The 15,735-nt window shown below is 36.3% G+C and overlaps 1 protein-coding gene across 8 annotated transcripts in view; it reads right to left on the reverse strand.

The window, feature by feature from the left end:
- Positions 1 to 15,735, reverse strand: part of GULP1 (GULP PTB domain containing engulfment adaptor 1) — a 150,863-nt gene that overhangs the window by 66,916 nt on the left and 68,212 nt on the right. For 7 of the 8 annotated variants that reach the window (XM_080598853.1, XM_080598848.1, XM_080598854.1 and 4 more), the window contains one exon: positions 9,242 to 9,332. In XM_080598853.1, coding sequence (XP_080454979.1) covers positions 9,242 to 9,269 — 28 coding nt within the window. In that variant the 5' untranslated portion in view covers positions 9,270 to 9,332. Of the gene's footprint in view, positions 1 to 9,241; positions 9,333 to 12,051; positions 12,280 to 15,735 lie in introns of those variants that run through there. The other variant, XM_080598850.1, reaches the window with a different exon arrangement.

Genomic DNA, 15,735 nt, shown 5'->3' on the forward strand with positions numbered 1-15,735 from the left:
TACTTTCTTCCCCATGAAGGACATGTTCAAAGCTGAAAAATAACATTATTTAGTTCAGGAACCAAGCTGGAAATGCTGGTAATGTTTCCAATATTATCACTGGGCAAAAAGCTTTACCTGAAATATTTCTGTGAAGTCAGCCACATGTGTATCAACATCAAACTGCAATGATACAATAGCTCTAGGAACTGGAGCAAGGAATAACACTGCTAGGAAAGTGTTTCCATTACTGCTGGCATCCTTAACTATGGGAAGACAAGGAAAAACGACTGTGTTTTCTCAGGTCAAAAGGAAGAGGAAATCAGTAACTTTGCCATGTACCAAAAAAATGCCTGGATTTTATGAATCTCGTGCCATTGATTAAAACACTGAGCTGGCAAGCAGCATTTCCAACACCCACACGCAGATCCCCACAGTGTGACACAGGCAGTAAGTTTTCCACAGATGTTGGAAGCCTATTTCCTAGAGGCATGCAATAGTTATGGGTTACTTGCATATTTGAAAGAACTCTTCTCACTGAACAGAGTCAATGTGAGGCAAAATTCACATTGATAGCAAAGATATAGAAAAAGTCATGCGGATGTTACAGAAATGTTTGTTACCAGCATTTCCCTCTGAATTGTAAGCTCTGATTTCCATACTCATAGAATCATTAAGGTTGGAAAAGACCTCCAGGATCATCTAGTTCAACTGGCCCCTATTTTGGGCTAATGCCTGTATCTTTCAGCAGCTGTTTGAAGTACTGCTTATCCTTAGCTTGATTTCATAGCAGATGAGAAATATCAAATTTCAGAAACTGTGTATTCAATCAACCAGAATATTAGGAAAAAAGAAAACCTATAAAAGAGGTATTCCTTTAAACATTTGACATAAGTGTAGCTTGCTATTAGCATGATCCTTCACTTCTACAATTATTTTAAAATGGGTTGTCATGGTTTAGTATGTATTCATTGTGAAGCAACAAACAATATGAAACCCTACAATAAAATGCAATGAAAAACATAGCTCATATTATTACTTTATTATTTATATAGAAGCAATAGTTCTAGACATTTAATAGATAAAAAAACAGAAAGTCCTAAAGAAAGGACCAAAGGCCTAGATAAAACAAAAACTGACACAGGTATGCATCTAATGTAACACAGAAGGAGAAAGTGAAAACTACTATTATTTCACCTGGTGAAAACTACAACTATTCCAGACTGTGTCTGAAGCTATTAATCTAGGCTGCCTTAACATTTACATTGAAGTTGACATAAGTGCCCAGGTTTTTTTTTTTGTTTTTTTTGTTTTTTTTTTTTTTTGAGAGTTATGACTTTCAGACACCTGCAGTCCATGAAAGCATAAACAGAATTTAACGGGAATGAAGCATGAGAGATGCTAGGAGGCAAGACCCTGAGTTTGTGGTGGTTTTGACAAACACAGTACCACTATGTTGGCATAAAGAAAGGAAGAAAGTTGACTGTTCACAATTCAAGTGCACAGATTAAGCCACAGTCTTGCTTAAAGAAAGCCAGTGATCCTGTAACCTATATGCAAGCCCTCCTCACGCTCTGCATGCTTGCTGTGCAGCGCAGACGTTTAGAGATGCCCTGTAGCAGTAGGACAGCATCCAATCATATTTTGAAGAGGATTTGAATAGGGTGAGAGCCTCTCAGATTTTCCTCTCTACCAGCGTACACTGGCCAGCTAAGACCACTGGGAAAACCACATAAAACTAATAATTGCAAGTGGTTTGACGGACAGAACTGCAATAGCAATTCACTCTTTTCTAGTCCCCCCTAACTCATACCAGCCTCTTTCTATAAAGGAGAGATTCCTCCACAATCTGCATTTTATGTCAAGTACTTGCTCATCACACCATCTGGAACAAGGATGCACCAGTGTGAGTCACTTCAGAGGCCTCATTGACACTAGAGAGCAGAAGAGAAACGTGCAGACAAATCACACACTGAAGTCAATAGACTCAGGAACTTCATAAAGTACCAAGATCAACTGTGCTGCACTTAGTGGAGGATGACATTAGGTTAGATAACAGCACAGCTGACCATTTATCTAACAAAAAGGAAAGCAGTAACAGTGCCAATAAATTGTTCTCCCTTTGAGATAAATTCCTTCTTGTGTTACTTAGTGCCCAGATAGTACAAAATCAATTGTGTAGAGAGGCATAGTTGAACTTTGAACTAGCTTTTCTAAATGGCAAAACAATGCTTAGTAGTGCAAGTTTAGTTAAGCCTCCAAAAAGCCCACACTTCATGGATTCTACATGTGGCTCTGCCTAACTTTGCTTCCAAAGCATTTATCAAAGCACGAGACCGAGTGGCCATTCCATTTAATACAATGAACAGAGAGACTCTGATTTGAACTTTTTTTTTTTAATGTTCCAGTGACAATACAGTCATATCTAGAAGGTAAAAATTAAAGCTTATCTTCTTTACTGACTCTTTGACATCAGTGGATGCTTTCCTGACCAACAGAAGAGATCTTGGAATTGTCTTCCTGCTTTATAAAATTTGTTATGAAAAGAAAGATCTCATAGGAGAATCAGTCTACCAGCAGTCTGCTGAAGAAGAGACAATCCTACAAGATTAGTGTTACATCTATGCATTACTAATTCAGGGAAGAAGGAGCTTACTTGTATGTGTGTGTGTATATATATATACACACACATATATATATATCTCTGTATCTTTCATTTTTCCGCAGTTACCTACGTTTATATCAATAAAGAAAACCTTCACAATGGGATATACAAGAATTGCCACCCTGATGAGTCATTTCCTTTATCCTGCAGTGCAACAGACAGCCAAGTTTTCCCAAGTTGCACTTTCGCTAATCCATCAACACGTAAGGTAAAATCACTCTTCTCAACTGCTACAGACAACCAACTGATACACTGAGCCATGAGACTTGATGGTTGTTACCAGAGTTTTGACCTAAACACAGTGTTTAAACATTATTAACAGAAACCTACCCCTAGACTGTAATTTGGCTAGAGTATTCACCTCAGCCACCTTGCAGAGGAATGACTGGGTACCATCTGTATATTCAATGACAGTAATTTATTAAAGTTATTTCAATTGCTTAATCATAGCCAAATTCTCCCCGAAATATGTATAAGCAAATGCCAGTCAACATACGCAATGCTAAAATAATTACTTTTGTTGTATCTTTTTATTTTTGGCAAACAAAGCTTTCTTTGGAGACATTTATTCTTTGCCAAGACATCAAAGCCTATCTTCCTAGAACAGAATGAGTTTTGCAGAATGTTTAGCCTTTTCATGTCCTTCTACCGTAATATTCAGGACATTTAGAATGGTTTTAAATAGCTATTTACTAAAATAGCAAAATGATATCATAGCAAAGCTGAGTTGGCACAGTTACAGAATACCCCTCCAAAAAAAAATATCTAGGATTTGCATTTCCTCAAATAGTAACATTCACTACCCAACCTACGCACTTTATACTATATATTTTAAGACATGGATACTAGTAGCTAGGACACTTTTGACAAGAGAGAAAAGACAAATCAATATATTAGTGCAACTACTCAGTGATTCGCAAATTCTTGCCTTTGCACTTCTCGTTTGCTGATGTTATGAACTTTTAGCAAGTTCAGTTTCCTAAATTACTAGAAAAAAAAAGGAAAAAAAAGCTCTTCAGCCTTTACCTCTTCTGTCTTCTTGCCACCAAATGAGCTACACTAAAATACTTAAGTCTTTGCTACAAGCTTTGAATTGGAGTTCAAAGAGAGGTTACTGGGCTAGTATAATCTATTTTAAGTGACAACAGTTTTCATAAGTTTTCACTAAGGAGTACACACAGATCAATACTAGATCTCCAACTTTTGCTTTTGGAGTCAGAGTTCAGTTAAACTTTTCATTATAACACTAAACAAATGTGGGAAAGTATCAATTAAGCTTGATAAAAGGCAATTTTATAAACCATTTCTAACTTCAAGAACTTGTGTCAGTTTGGAAGGAAAAGGAACACAATTGGGAAATCTTAAACTTAGAGTTACTATATTTTTCTATTCAGAAAGATTAAAATACTGTAATAATTTGTTTTCATTTGAAATTATATTTTTTTAAATGCCGGTAAACTGGAAAGAGAAGAAAGGAAAGTGACAATAAACATTCAAAACAACTACAACATGTCAATCTGTAGCTTTCTCTCATTTATCTATACAAGCCCCATGGTTTTATGCATCTAAAGGACGTTATTTCACAAAATAAAATTATTCTGAATGGCATATCTTGGATATCATTTTTAATTTTTCAACAGTTTTATAAGATGAAGTCCTACAAATGGTAGTAGTCATCATGACTCCAAATTTATTTCACTGGAAGGATGACATTCCATTTTAATTAAACAAAAAAAAATGCAGAAGATTAAATGCACTAAGCTGAGAAGTTGGAGTTATAAAATGGTTGGTCTCTGAGAAAAGCATGGGCTGACCTTTCACTGACAGATTTTCAAAGCTGTCACACTGGAGCTGTAAAACTTATGTCTTGAACTTTATATGCTCACTCAGAATAATACATCTTGTCTTTAATTAGATATTCATCCAGTTAAATAGCAGGGTACCTGTGCAACTCATGAAACACATTTAGAGTAACTTCCCCAAGGTAGCAACCTAAATAGTACCTTGAGCAACAACTCTACATGATACACTAATAACTCTACACCAAGAATTTAATAGCTTGTAGATCTTGAAAGGTACTATTGTCTAACTGCTGTACAAAACAAATAATATTCTGTAAATGAGGCTGCATACATTTTAATAGGATGGAAACCAAAAAGCTTAAGAGTCCTCCAGTACTGTTCCTGTTTTAGAGTCAGTAGTTAGTTTATGGTTAAGGAGTGTGTATGTTCTGAAAGGAGCCCCTTCGGTTTTGCAAGAGGAAAAAGAAAATAGTTATTATGGTAAATATAATTGTAAACATTCATAGATCTATCCTGTGAGCTGCCTAGATATTCTTTAAGCAGGTACAATACTTATTATTTTTGCAATACTCTTCTGAAGATAATGCAGGCAAAATAGGCAACAAGAAATTACAATCCTGTCCTCCTATTCTCATGTTAACAGCTGGGGAAAATAAATTCACTCATACCTAAGAATATCCTAAGATTTAGGCCTTATGGAGGTGTTGCCAAACTCTTATCACCAAAAGGAACAAGACATTATACAGGGCCAAAGAGGGACAGAATAACTGCATGAAGTTTCAGAAGAAAAATTAGGTTTACCTGTGCAGACACAACATGAATTCTACAGAGAGTTCCCAGTGAGTATTCCTCATTTGCAGCTGTGCATCCCCTAAAAACATATTATAACCATTTCTTTCCTAAATAATTCATGCCAGCTAGACCTGTTCCCTCTGCTTTCACAACCCAGAGATGCTATTATTTGCTTTATTTTCATGGTGAGGAACGTTTTTTTAGATCCCTGGGGAAAGTGCATAAATAAATAAATATATGCTTGCATACAAGTGCATGCATACACACAGGCTACAGGAAAAGACACTTCGTTCTCCCACCAATGGATAAGGATTTGGTCCTTTCCAAATTGAGGCAGTAAACCTGGAACTCTCCTTGTTGACATACTTAAAAGGGAACCTTAGTAGCCTAATGAGAAGAGTATCATAATACAAAAATACTTAAAAAACAAACAAATCCACAGGCAGTTAATGAGCTAAAAAGGAACTGTTATCTGCATATTCAAAAAAGAAAGATAAAGATAAACCAAAACATTTGTCATCTCTTGAATGTAGCATAAGTCTAAAATATAAATGAAGATCACATTATAGCCAGTCCACTCCTGGAAGAGAGCATCCTGTAACCTTAGATCACATTTTTTTCATATATCGAACCCTGACGATTAAATGCATCTGTCTACATTTTCATAGATGACGCTCATAAAAAGCCATTGCACTGAAACGCTATCACTGAAACTTATGATTTATTATAGGCTATTAACTCAATATATTCAATTTAATATTATGAATGCCATCTACATCCCACGAGCTGATAATCCAGCAGCAATTACCAACCTTATGAAATGCTATCATATGGAAGGAAAAAAAAAAACAAACCACACACATTAGAAATTTCAGATTCACAGCAGTTTTAACAGCAGCTTTGGCACTGAACTTTGTGCCATATGTAAACTAAGGCTGACATTTACTCTAGGATGAAGCAAGACCATTGGGGTATAATAAAGAGTGAACTAAATTCAGCTGTGATTTACGCCCTCCACAACCTCAGTAAAGTTCGTTGGATTTCACATATTGTAATTCAGGGATAAATTTAGCCAGAAGTGGATATAGCTAGCAACATTTTTAGGACTATTTTGAGACACTCAAAGTTTCACTCTCTTACTCCCAGAAGGTTTGGATTACAGCTATTTCATACTTAGAAAGGTCTCTATCTAGAAGAAACAGTAGTTTCCTTTCTCATTTTTAATGGGACAAAAGCCAACAAAGACTAGCTCATTCTTGTTTCTTATAAGCACGAGGTCTTATACTAATGGCTTTGAATGAAAGACCACGGAACAAGAACAGAAAAAGCAAACTAAAGAAAGACAACCAAGAACCAAAATCAAGCACACACAACCCTCAACAGCAACTAAACAGTACAGCAAATACTTTCTCTTTGCATATACACATTATACTTACACACTACCACATAAATTGAGAACAAACAGATAAAGCAGTTTAGATAACAGTACACTAATGAGAAAAAAGTATGACGACACAACAAAGGCCTTTACAAAAGAATTACATCCAAATCCCTAAACTACTTAAAAGAGACACTGAAATTATCAAGATACAGAAATATGTAAAGACTTAACAGACTCTGTTCTAACACTTCCCATGCTACATCATTTCAAAGCAATCATGCTACCACACCTGATTTTAAAGAAAAAAATTAGTAGATCATCAGAAACAATGAATGAAAACTGGATCACATCCAAAAGCAAGCTCCTGATACTGTGGATAGATTCAAAAATATTTTCACAAGCTTGGTCGTATTAACAAAGTCACATGAACATAATGAACATTGCTCTTGAATAGTTTATTGTTGTTTAATTATTTGTTTTTAATAGAAAAAAGAAAGATACTTAAAAAAGATAATCCATAAACACTTCTTAGAGTATACTGCACTCACTGGATCAAGGAATGGAAAATAGAGTATATATTTTTGTACAGTTCTTAAGTCAGATAACATTTCTAAATCAGAGAATTTTCTCCTTAATATATGTAGTCAGTAGTCCAACTACCTTACTCTAAGGCCAACAGAAAAGCTGTTTTACTTCGAACAGGTACCAAGGTGTTTTTTGTTGTTGTTTTATTTATAACAGAACTTTTTTTCAGTCAATGTTATTTCACAAAGTTTGTTACCCTTATATATGAGCTTAAGGTTAACTGATTAGAAAAGATATTATAACTTGGACTGCAAAAAAGATTCAATTTATTTTTGATTGCTTGTGTAAGTACTCCCTGATACAAGCTAATTTTTTTTTAACTTCCTATTTTCTTATATTTTTCATTATCATTATTAGAGTGAAGGATGAAAAGCTTGATTTTATTCATATTCAATTCAAGATTTTGTCACATCAATTAAGCCTTCAACTAATATGACCACCAGCCAATAAGATATAACTACAACTAAAATACAAACAAAATATTCAGGTTAAAATTTCCTTTTTGTGCTAAATCTCGGGGATTCAGATGGTCAATGACTGTAATGGCCATTTTTAAGGACAGAGCCTTCAGCACACCTGTAGTCATTGGAAGTGGCTGTTTCATTCCCTCATCATGGCATTCAAAAATAAATTTACACTGAGTACTTGCCCTAGACTTCATACACACAGTATAAAATTCTGCTGAGAATTTTTCTCAGTTGCAAAATGAAGTAGTGGGAATAATGAAAATGGGGGTCTGGGCTCTAAAGAGGACTGCTGTGACTTAGGACAAACCTGTTGTTCAGTAAGATGGCCATGTAATACACTGTTTCTGATACTGAATGCAGATATTGGAACAGTCTCTCGAATTATTTGGAATAAGCTAGGCAGCACTATTAGACAGCTGGTAGACACAGATTCTTGATTGGGATGTTACAAATATCTACACAAGAAAACATGTAAGTACTTAAGAACATGGTTTATGGATTTTAGTTTATTTCCTGTGCATCTGTCTTGCTTCTGGGGTATCAGATTATCCTTAATTGTTTTTTGCAGCCTTTGCGAATATGTTTATCTTCTCTGTGATCAAGCTACGTTTTCTGGTATTCTGAACTACTTATCTCAGTTCATCACAATGTAGCAAGTAAATGTACTAGACATGGAAGGATGCAGTGATGCTATCACTTCATGCTGGTATAATGCATGACAGATTCCTTTTCTTTCAAGCTTTGATATTGATACCAAAGCAGGAATTCTTGTTATATAAACATAACATTTACACTCGCTCCAGTGGAGTTTACTTAATTATTGAAGCAGAGGCTCTGGCTCAGTGTGTCATACCTAAGGATCTTTAGAAGAAAACATGAAAAACAAATCAGCCCTAATAGACGATATTTCCTACTTTATAAACAAATAGGAAAAATGGCAACAAACCTGTCATTAAAACAAAGAAAGAAAACCAAAAAAAAAGCTGCACCTCCTGTGCTTCATCTAAAATTGATGCTTAATCATAAGCAGACCATGAAATAAGGAAGCCATAAGAGCAACTCTAAATATTTAGTGGTTTGATATACTTTTGGAAAGGGTACATTTCAGAATGCTACAAGTTCAGAATAGCTGCTTAAAGCTAAGCGACATCCTGCAGCATGAGATATTTCAAGCATATTATTTTTTTTTTTTTCTGAAACAGCTTCTCCAAGAACCTAAGGAACATATAAATTAAATGCAGAAGTTACTAACTCTTTAGAAGTTTTAAAACCCTCTAGCACATCCCTTGGTGCATGCAGGTTAAAAAGCCACAAACATATAAACATATATATGAATGTATGTGCACACATCTCAGTGAAGAAAATAGTATGCAATTCAATATAAGCCTTACAATCTAAAAAGTACTTTATCAATCAAGAACAATTTACTCTGTACATCATAGAAGGATGCTCCTTTCTACTTAATTTATTAGACGTAATGGTTCTTAAGTACGTTGTTGTATAATTCTTATTCTAGAGAATTTATACAGGATATTTATGCCTTCCATGGAACATTAACAAAATTACTTACCTTTCTTCCTGCTAAAAGCACGATTCATGTTGAAAATATGTCCAGTCAACTATGTTTCTGGGTTTGGTGGTGTTTTTACCCCCACTTTAACCTGCAGAACAATGCACACAAGAAAACAGAAATAGCCATTATTATATTTGAAGTTAGAAAGTTATCTTCATATTAAAGACAATGCAAATGATTTTAAAGATTCTGAAATAATGCAGAGAAATAAAAAAAAAAAAAGAGAGACATGCTTTGCTGAGGAATAAACTACAGAACTGAGAAGATTTATGTTTGAATGCCGTGTGGTACTTAATACAGGAAGACATTTCAAAGCTTTCTGTGAAGTTCTCACTGACATTTCAGACATGAAGCAGGTGGTCTTATATGTATACCCAAAGTCAAATACTACACGCAAATAGGTTGGAAAGAAAGCATTAAAATAACTGTTGAGTCCAGAACTCCCTAAATCATTTGGTCCACATTTGCACTGCCCCATTGTGTGTCATTTCAGCTGACAGATTATTTCAAGCTATGCTTTCATCTTCATGTGGGTTTGACGTTCAAAAAAATCACAACATAAAGTCTCCTCTTCACCCAAGGATTCAATACCAAAAAGCTGCTTTCTATCAGTGCAACTACCTCCTTGCTCCAATTGCCTCAGGCTGCATCCTTACAGGTATGTTGATCTGATCGAATTTGGAAAAGTCAAGTGTAAATAACAGCTATACAGCTACATGTGTTTAGAGCGTAACAGAATTTGCAGTAAATTACATATTTCCTTCACATGAAAAACACTGATAAACCCTTAGATTAGTCGTAACACATTATTAGAATTTTATTTTTGACCAATATTTTGCAGCCAAAAAAAATCAATATTCCAAACCATCCCATTTTGTAATATTGATTTTTCTTTTTCAACTACAAAGATATTCTCTCCACTTCTTTCCATTTTGCTCAGATCTTCCAGTCAAAAGCTGCACCTCTGCCCTGCTATAAAGGAATCGGTCAAAGAAAGAGAAAAAAATAAATCAAAACACTTGGTATCACATTTTCTCTGAAGTAAGCTAGAACATTAGTACCGCTTTGAACGAAGAGAAAGTTATGCCAACATTTCAAAGACTAGCAGCAAGACAATGACATATTTATTATTATTATTATTTAAGATACTTGATTCAACTCAAACACTTTTTGTAGAGTTTGCCTTGTCTTAATAATTACATCCAATACTAAATTAAAGCAATTCTATCCCAATTTCTCAATATATAGATGGTTCATATTTTTCAGATTAGGACATGTGGGCAATTACTGCTACAAAAACTCTGCATTTTATTTTCAAATAATTGTAGTTTTGGTAGCACTTCTTTTCCATGCAATACTATGAGAATGAAGGAATAAACACTGTTTACCTAACCTACAATCTATTATCCTAGATCTACAACACAGCAACATTTGCTTTTGGGAGAACATTTAGCAGTTAGTTTTTGTTTTACAAATTTTACTGAGCATTTAAGAAGGGAGAATAGAGTTAAATAAGAAAGCGTAGTTCCCATCTAGTTATTGGGAAATAATGCCAAAAAGCTATCCAGTTGTCAATCGACATTGCTGTTCTTGGGGAACAGAACTGTACAGTACTCTACTACAGTAACCCATGAGAGTTTCACTCGAAGCTTCCCAAGCACAATGAGTTCTCTTCGCAGGGAAGGCCACCAAGTAGGACTTCAAGGGCTGCCATTAACATCATCCAATATGATCAAGTGAAAATGACAACAGATTTGGTTTTAAATGAAGCAACAAGCGATGAAGTTAAGACCATGCAAATTTCTGGTTTTCAAGCTGTAGATGTACACATCTGAGTAGACATGTACATATGCACACAGTCAGGCTGTTGGCTGGCCCATGGTTCTAGAGAACACCTTTAAAGTACTTTGTTTAATACAAATCGTAGCTATGAACACTATTAAGGGGCAAGAGGGTGACATCAGACTGTTGTAAACTGCATTGGCAAGTTTTTGATCAGAAGAAGAGAACAGTTATGGTTAGACATATCTATGACACCTTTACTCACGGTATTCCAACAGACCAATGAAACTAGTAAGTTCTGATCATGAATGTTAGACAGATTTTCTGGTAAAGCATCATTTTGCTTCTCACAATGTGCGATGCACAAAGCTGCTGGAAGAAACTGATTTGCAAAACACTCTGTTAAGAGCTTATAAGGAAGCCAAAAGGAACATAGGTCAGAAAATCCCATGATGGTGGGACCCTCTGCAGATGGGGGAGTCCTTCCTGTGAGACTGTTTGTTTAAGAAAGTGTAAAACAGCTGTAGTAATCAGAGGCACAAGGGAATGGGCACATGGACCAAAATACTTCATTACTCATCACATAGGAAGACACACCTATGTAAAGAATGTTTCTCCACCTTACTACGAGGAGTTTTCTTCAGCTTTGTCCAGAAACCAAACCCTTCTTGAAAAAACAAACTCGCACATGATTGCACAAAATGATTAATTAGCAAAATATGAAGAGCTACAGACTAGGGAAATTTCAAGTTACTTCAGGTTATCTATTTGGGGGCAGAAAGAAACAAGAGACAGAAAGGAGAGAGAAAAAGCTTAGAAAATATTTTCATTAAGCTAACAATAATAAAAATATAAATAACAGCCAAACATTCTGGGCAGCATGGACACGTTGTCAGTCTGAACAGCAATCATGTGGCATGGCAAGTTGAGTACTAAAGCTGCCACAGCAAGCCGAAACAGTAACAGGGGAAAACAAATGCCTTCATCTCCTTTTCCCTTTGTCTTCGCTGGCATTAACCCCTTACTTTTCATGGTGAGGAGCTTCTCACAGGGAGGAAGAAACTGCAAAATGGCAAGGGTTGCAAGGAAGTTGATTTGGTGACCGAGGTGTTTGTAGGTTTGCAGTCTGGTGGGTGCAAGGGTGGTGAGGTTTGAAGCCGAAATCATCACCTCCGTAATTAGTTTTTATCACTAATGATAATGGCGGTTGCTGTCTTCTAAGCTTCGTGCAGCAAAGGAAGCAGAACAAAGGGAGGCAGTGGCAGACTTCCAGCACCGAACAGAAAACTGATCCGCCCTGGCTGCTGCAACCGCACAGAGGCTTCCACGCAGACATCAGCACATGCCTGTGGGCTCCTTCTGAAATGTTGTGTGCTTTGCTATGTTTTCTAAACTTAGATCTGTCTCAGACAAGCCAAGAGAGAGGTTACTTAGGAAAGGGCTGAAAAAACTACGCATGTAATTTGTCTCATTCCCACACAGTAATTGGGCATTCCTCAGGATTTATTTGGGTTCCCCCCAAATGGCATTCAAATGGTATAGGCTATAATGATTATCTGGGCGGAACCAGTTTATTGTATAACTATTTTTCGTAACACAAATCATTTTTTTCAAGAAAACTTCCCTGAAAACCCCCAGCTTGCACCCACCTGCCCCCTTTAAAAACAAAAATAAGTCAAACCTGCCCCTTCCCTCTCAAACACACACAGATTGCACACTAAGCCAAATTTAGCTTAGGAAAAACTGAAGATTTGGATTCTTTTCTCAGACCCCAGCCTTTTCAAACATGTTGGATAATATTTCTTAAAGAATGAAGCACAAAACGCTTTATATCATTTTTTTTGAAAGGGCTGCAGTGCACAGGAATGTGTGATTCATTGACTTCCAATGAACCATAGGCTTATGAAGTTATTTCTGAAGGTAAGATGAGAAAGTTTGGAACATAGCAGACAGAAAATTCCTGTGCTCAGTTAGACCACAACACTGTTCAAATATCCCAATATGACATGTGACATAATGATGGAAATAGGCAGACATGGTGTGGCAAGTAGCAAAACAGCTGGGAAAAACAGCCCTCTTTTAGGGGCTCACCCTTCTTGTGTGACAGGCCTGGACAGGAACACCCAAATCTGAAGGCTAAAAATGCTCCTCCAGCCTCTTGTTTGCTCTGAGCTCCTGAAACCAGCAGGGCAGTGCAAGAACCACGCATGCACCAATTTTTCATCTCTCAACCAATATAGGCCTGGCACCATGGTGATGATCCTTTTTTCCTGCACAGCAAGAAGTCTTTCAGAGCACAAGTAAAGCACTGCACATACAGCATGTCTGCCAGGGCTACAGGAGTGTTCACAGAAAGTCTGAAGACAGTGTTTTGCTACGAATACCAACACCGAGAGGCTAGGAACCAGAAAACGTACGTGGAACCCATGCATTTCACATCAGTTTCCAAAAAGTTCAAGCTTTTTGCCACCCCCACCCTCCCACCCCCATTTCCTAAAAATAACCTCCTATTTTCAATAGGAAAGGCTTCTCAAAAAGAAAATACAGATGACTAACAGGTGACAGGTGGGTATCACCAAGACAGCTGGTAGCAAAAACTACTCAGGCAAGATCAGCACTAAGTGTTGTTTCTCAGCAACAAGAAATAAATCCCACTATTAAAGTACTTGGTGTAGCACTCTGAAGAAAACTTGTTTAAGTTTCAGTGCAAACACCAATAAATCCTCAGACCAGCTGCAAATTGCACAATCTTATTAAGAAAATACACAGAAATACAAAATTTACTTTTTTCACAAAGTAGATCTAGATCTTAAAGCATTAAACAGGATATTTAATTTACAAAATATTGCATTTTTAGCAAATGTATTTGTAATCAGGTAATTTTTATCATTATGCTGAGGGTTTACTAGTGGATTACATTACTCATGGAACAAACTGAAGTTGACACACTACAAATGAAAGACGTAATTTTAAAACCAGCAATATTCCCTCCTTCCCAAACTTCCTACATTCTGCAAGAAAAATCAATACTCTTATTTTGTTCCTTATGAGAGCACAATCCTAATGGGCTGCTCAGGAGCTTTCTTTTCCCTCAAATCCACAAGCTCCTGTGTCTAGAGAAACACGGTGAAAGATTTCAGTCATGTCAGCCTATTTTATTCTGCTGTAGGAGAACTTACAGATGTCAGATGCTTAGAGCCAGCGAAGCAGCTTCCTCCACGTTCCCTCACAAAGAACACAGTCACTTCCTTCTACATCCAAAAAGAAACAGATGGCAAACATCTTCCTCACTTGAATACAAGGGGGTCAGTGTTTGATATCCCACTAGGCAATTGATCATCTATACAGGATCTGAACAAGATTTTGCTCTTTTCCACCACCTTCAGACACGAAGTGGGTGGAGAGTTTGCAGAGCTTTGCCAGTGTTTTGTTTTTAGAAACACTGGAGTGCATTCAGTGATGGCATCCACCATGCACAGAAGAACATACAACAGCTCTTCAAACCGTTCTGGTGGAAGGGATACAAGACTGTCAAGGTTTTTGACTTGAAGCACGAGTAAGCCTCCAAAACTTCAGACTCAGTCCTGGCTTGGATGGGTATGTACAGTTTTGAGAAATGATAGCATCATGACAAAAATGACACTGAATGACACTGAACATGGTCACTTCTATGTAGGCATCATCCCTGAAAAAGCTGATTGCTGCACACGCAGTCTAGTGAAGCTGTTTGTTTCATTACTGGCAAATTTTATTTTTATTTTTTAAACAACATCAAATTCATGTTAACCTTCTACAATTTTTAATGCTATATTTATTGCATTGATCACATGTTCACAATTATATTGTAATAAATACCAGTGAAAGGAAAGGCAGGCACAGAAAGACTCATTAGGTATCTTAAGGTAATCTCCAAACGGATAAAACAGCTTTTTTTTTTCTTTTTTTTTTTCTGTTGCACAGACCTCACAGTGCATACGAGATATTTTCTCTGCTACAGTCCTTTCACTTGAAGCTCACGGGGCTTGCCACAATTTATTATTTCTTCCCTATCACATTGCTAATCACCCTTTCCCCAATAGCTCTGAACTATGACATGAAAGATGGGTTTGTAACTCTTTAAATTCACTTTTTTTTTTTTAATTTTGTTTGTTTTAAGCATGCAAGATCAATATGATCAATAACAGAAATTATTCACTTAGAGAAATGAGAAGTATGTCCTAAAAACAGTTATAACCATGTCAAAAAAAGGCAAAAACAACATTATTTAAACCTATTTATCTGTGGGACTTCAAATCCATATTTTTACAAATTCTCTCATCTGCGGACCTTTGTTTCACCTCCCCTGCAAGGAGAAAAAGAAACCTGTGGAAATTTTAGGTGTACAGACCACTGTGTAGAGCATATATATTTGCTTTCTTATCTTTTACAGTCCCACGATCACCTCCTCCTAGTGCTAAAAGTCACATTGAAAAAAGTCACTGCCTCGCAAGCTTCTAGTAATTCATTTTCTCATAAGCAATTTATTAATAAATTACATACTTTTGAAATTATGACTTGCAAAAATGTGTTTAAAAAGTCCGTCACTCATTTCACAAAGACTTTTAAAATTTGCAATACTGAACATGGATCCCTTAATACTAAAGTCACTAGATTTCTCATTAATGGTAATACATTCAGAATCATTAATTGCTTAGCCTCAAGGACAGCAT

This window comes from Anser brachyrhynchus, assembly GCF_964034855.1.
Source record: "Anser brachyrhynchus genome assembly, chromosome: 7".
Lineage (NCBI taxonomy): Eukaryota > Metazoa > Chordata > Aves > Anseriformes > Anatidae > Anser > Anser brachyrhynchus.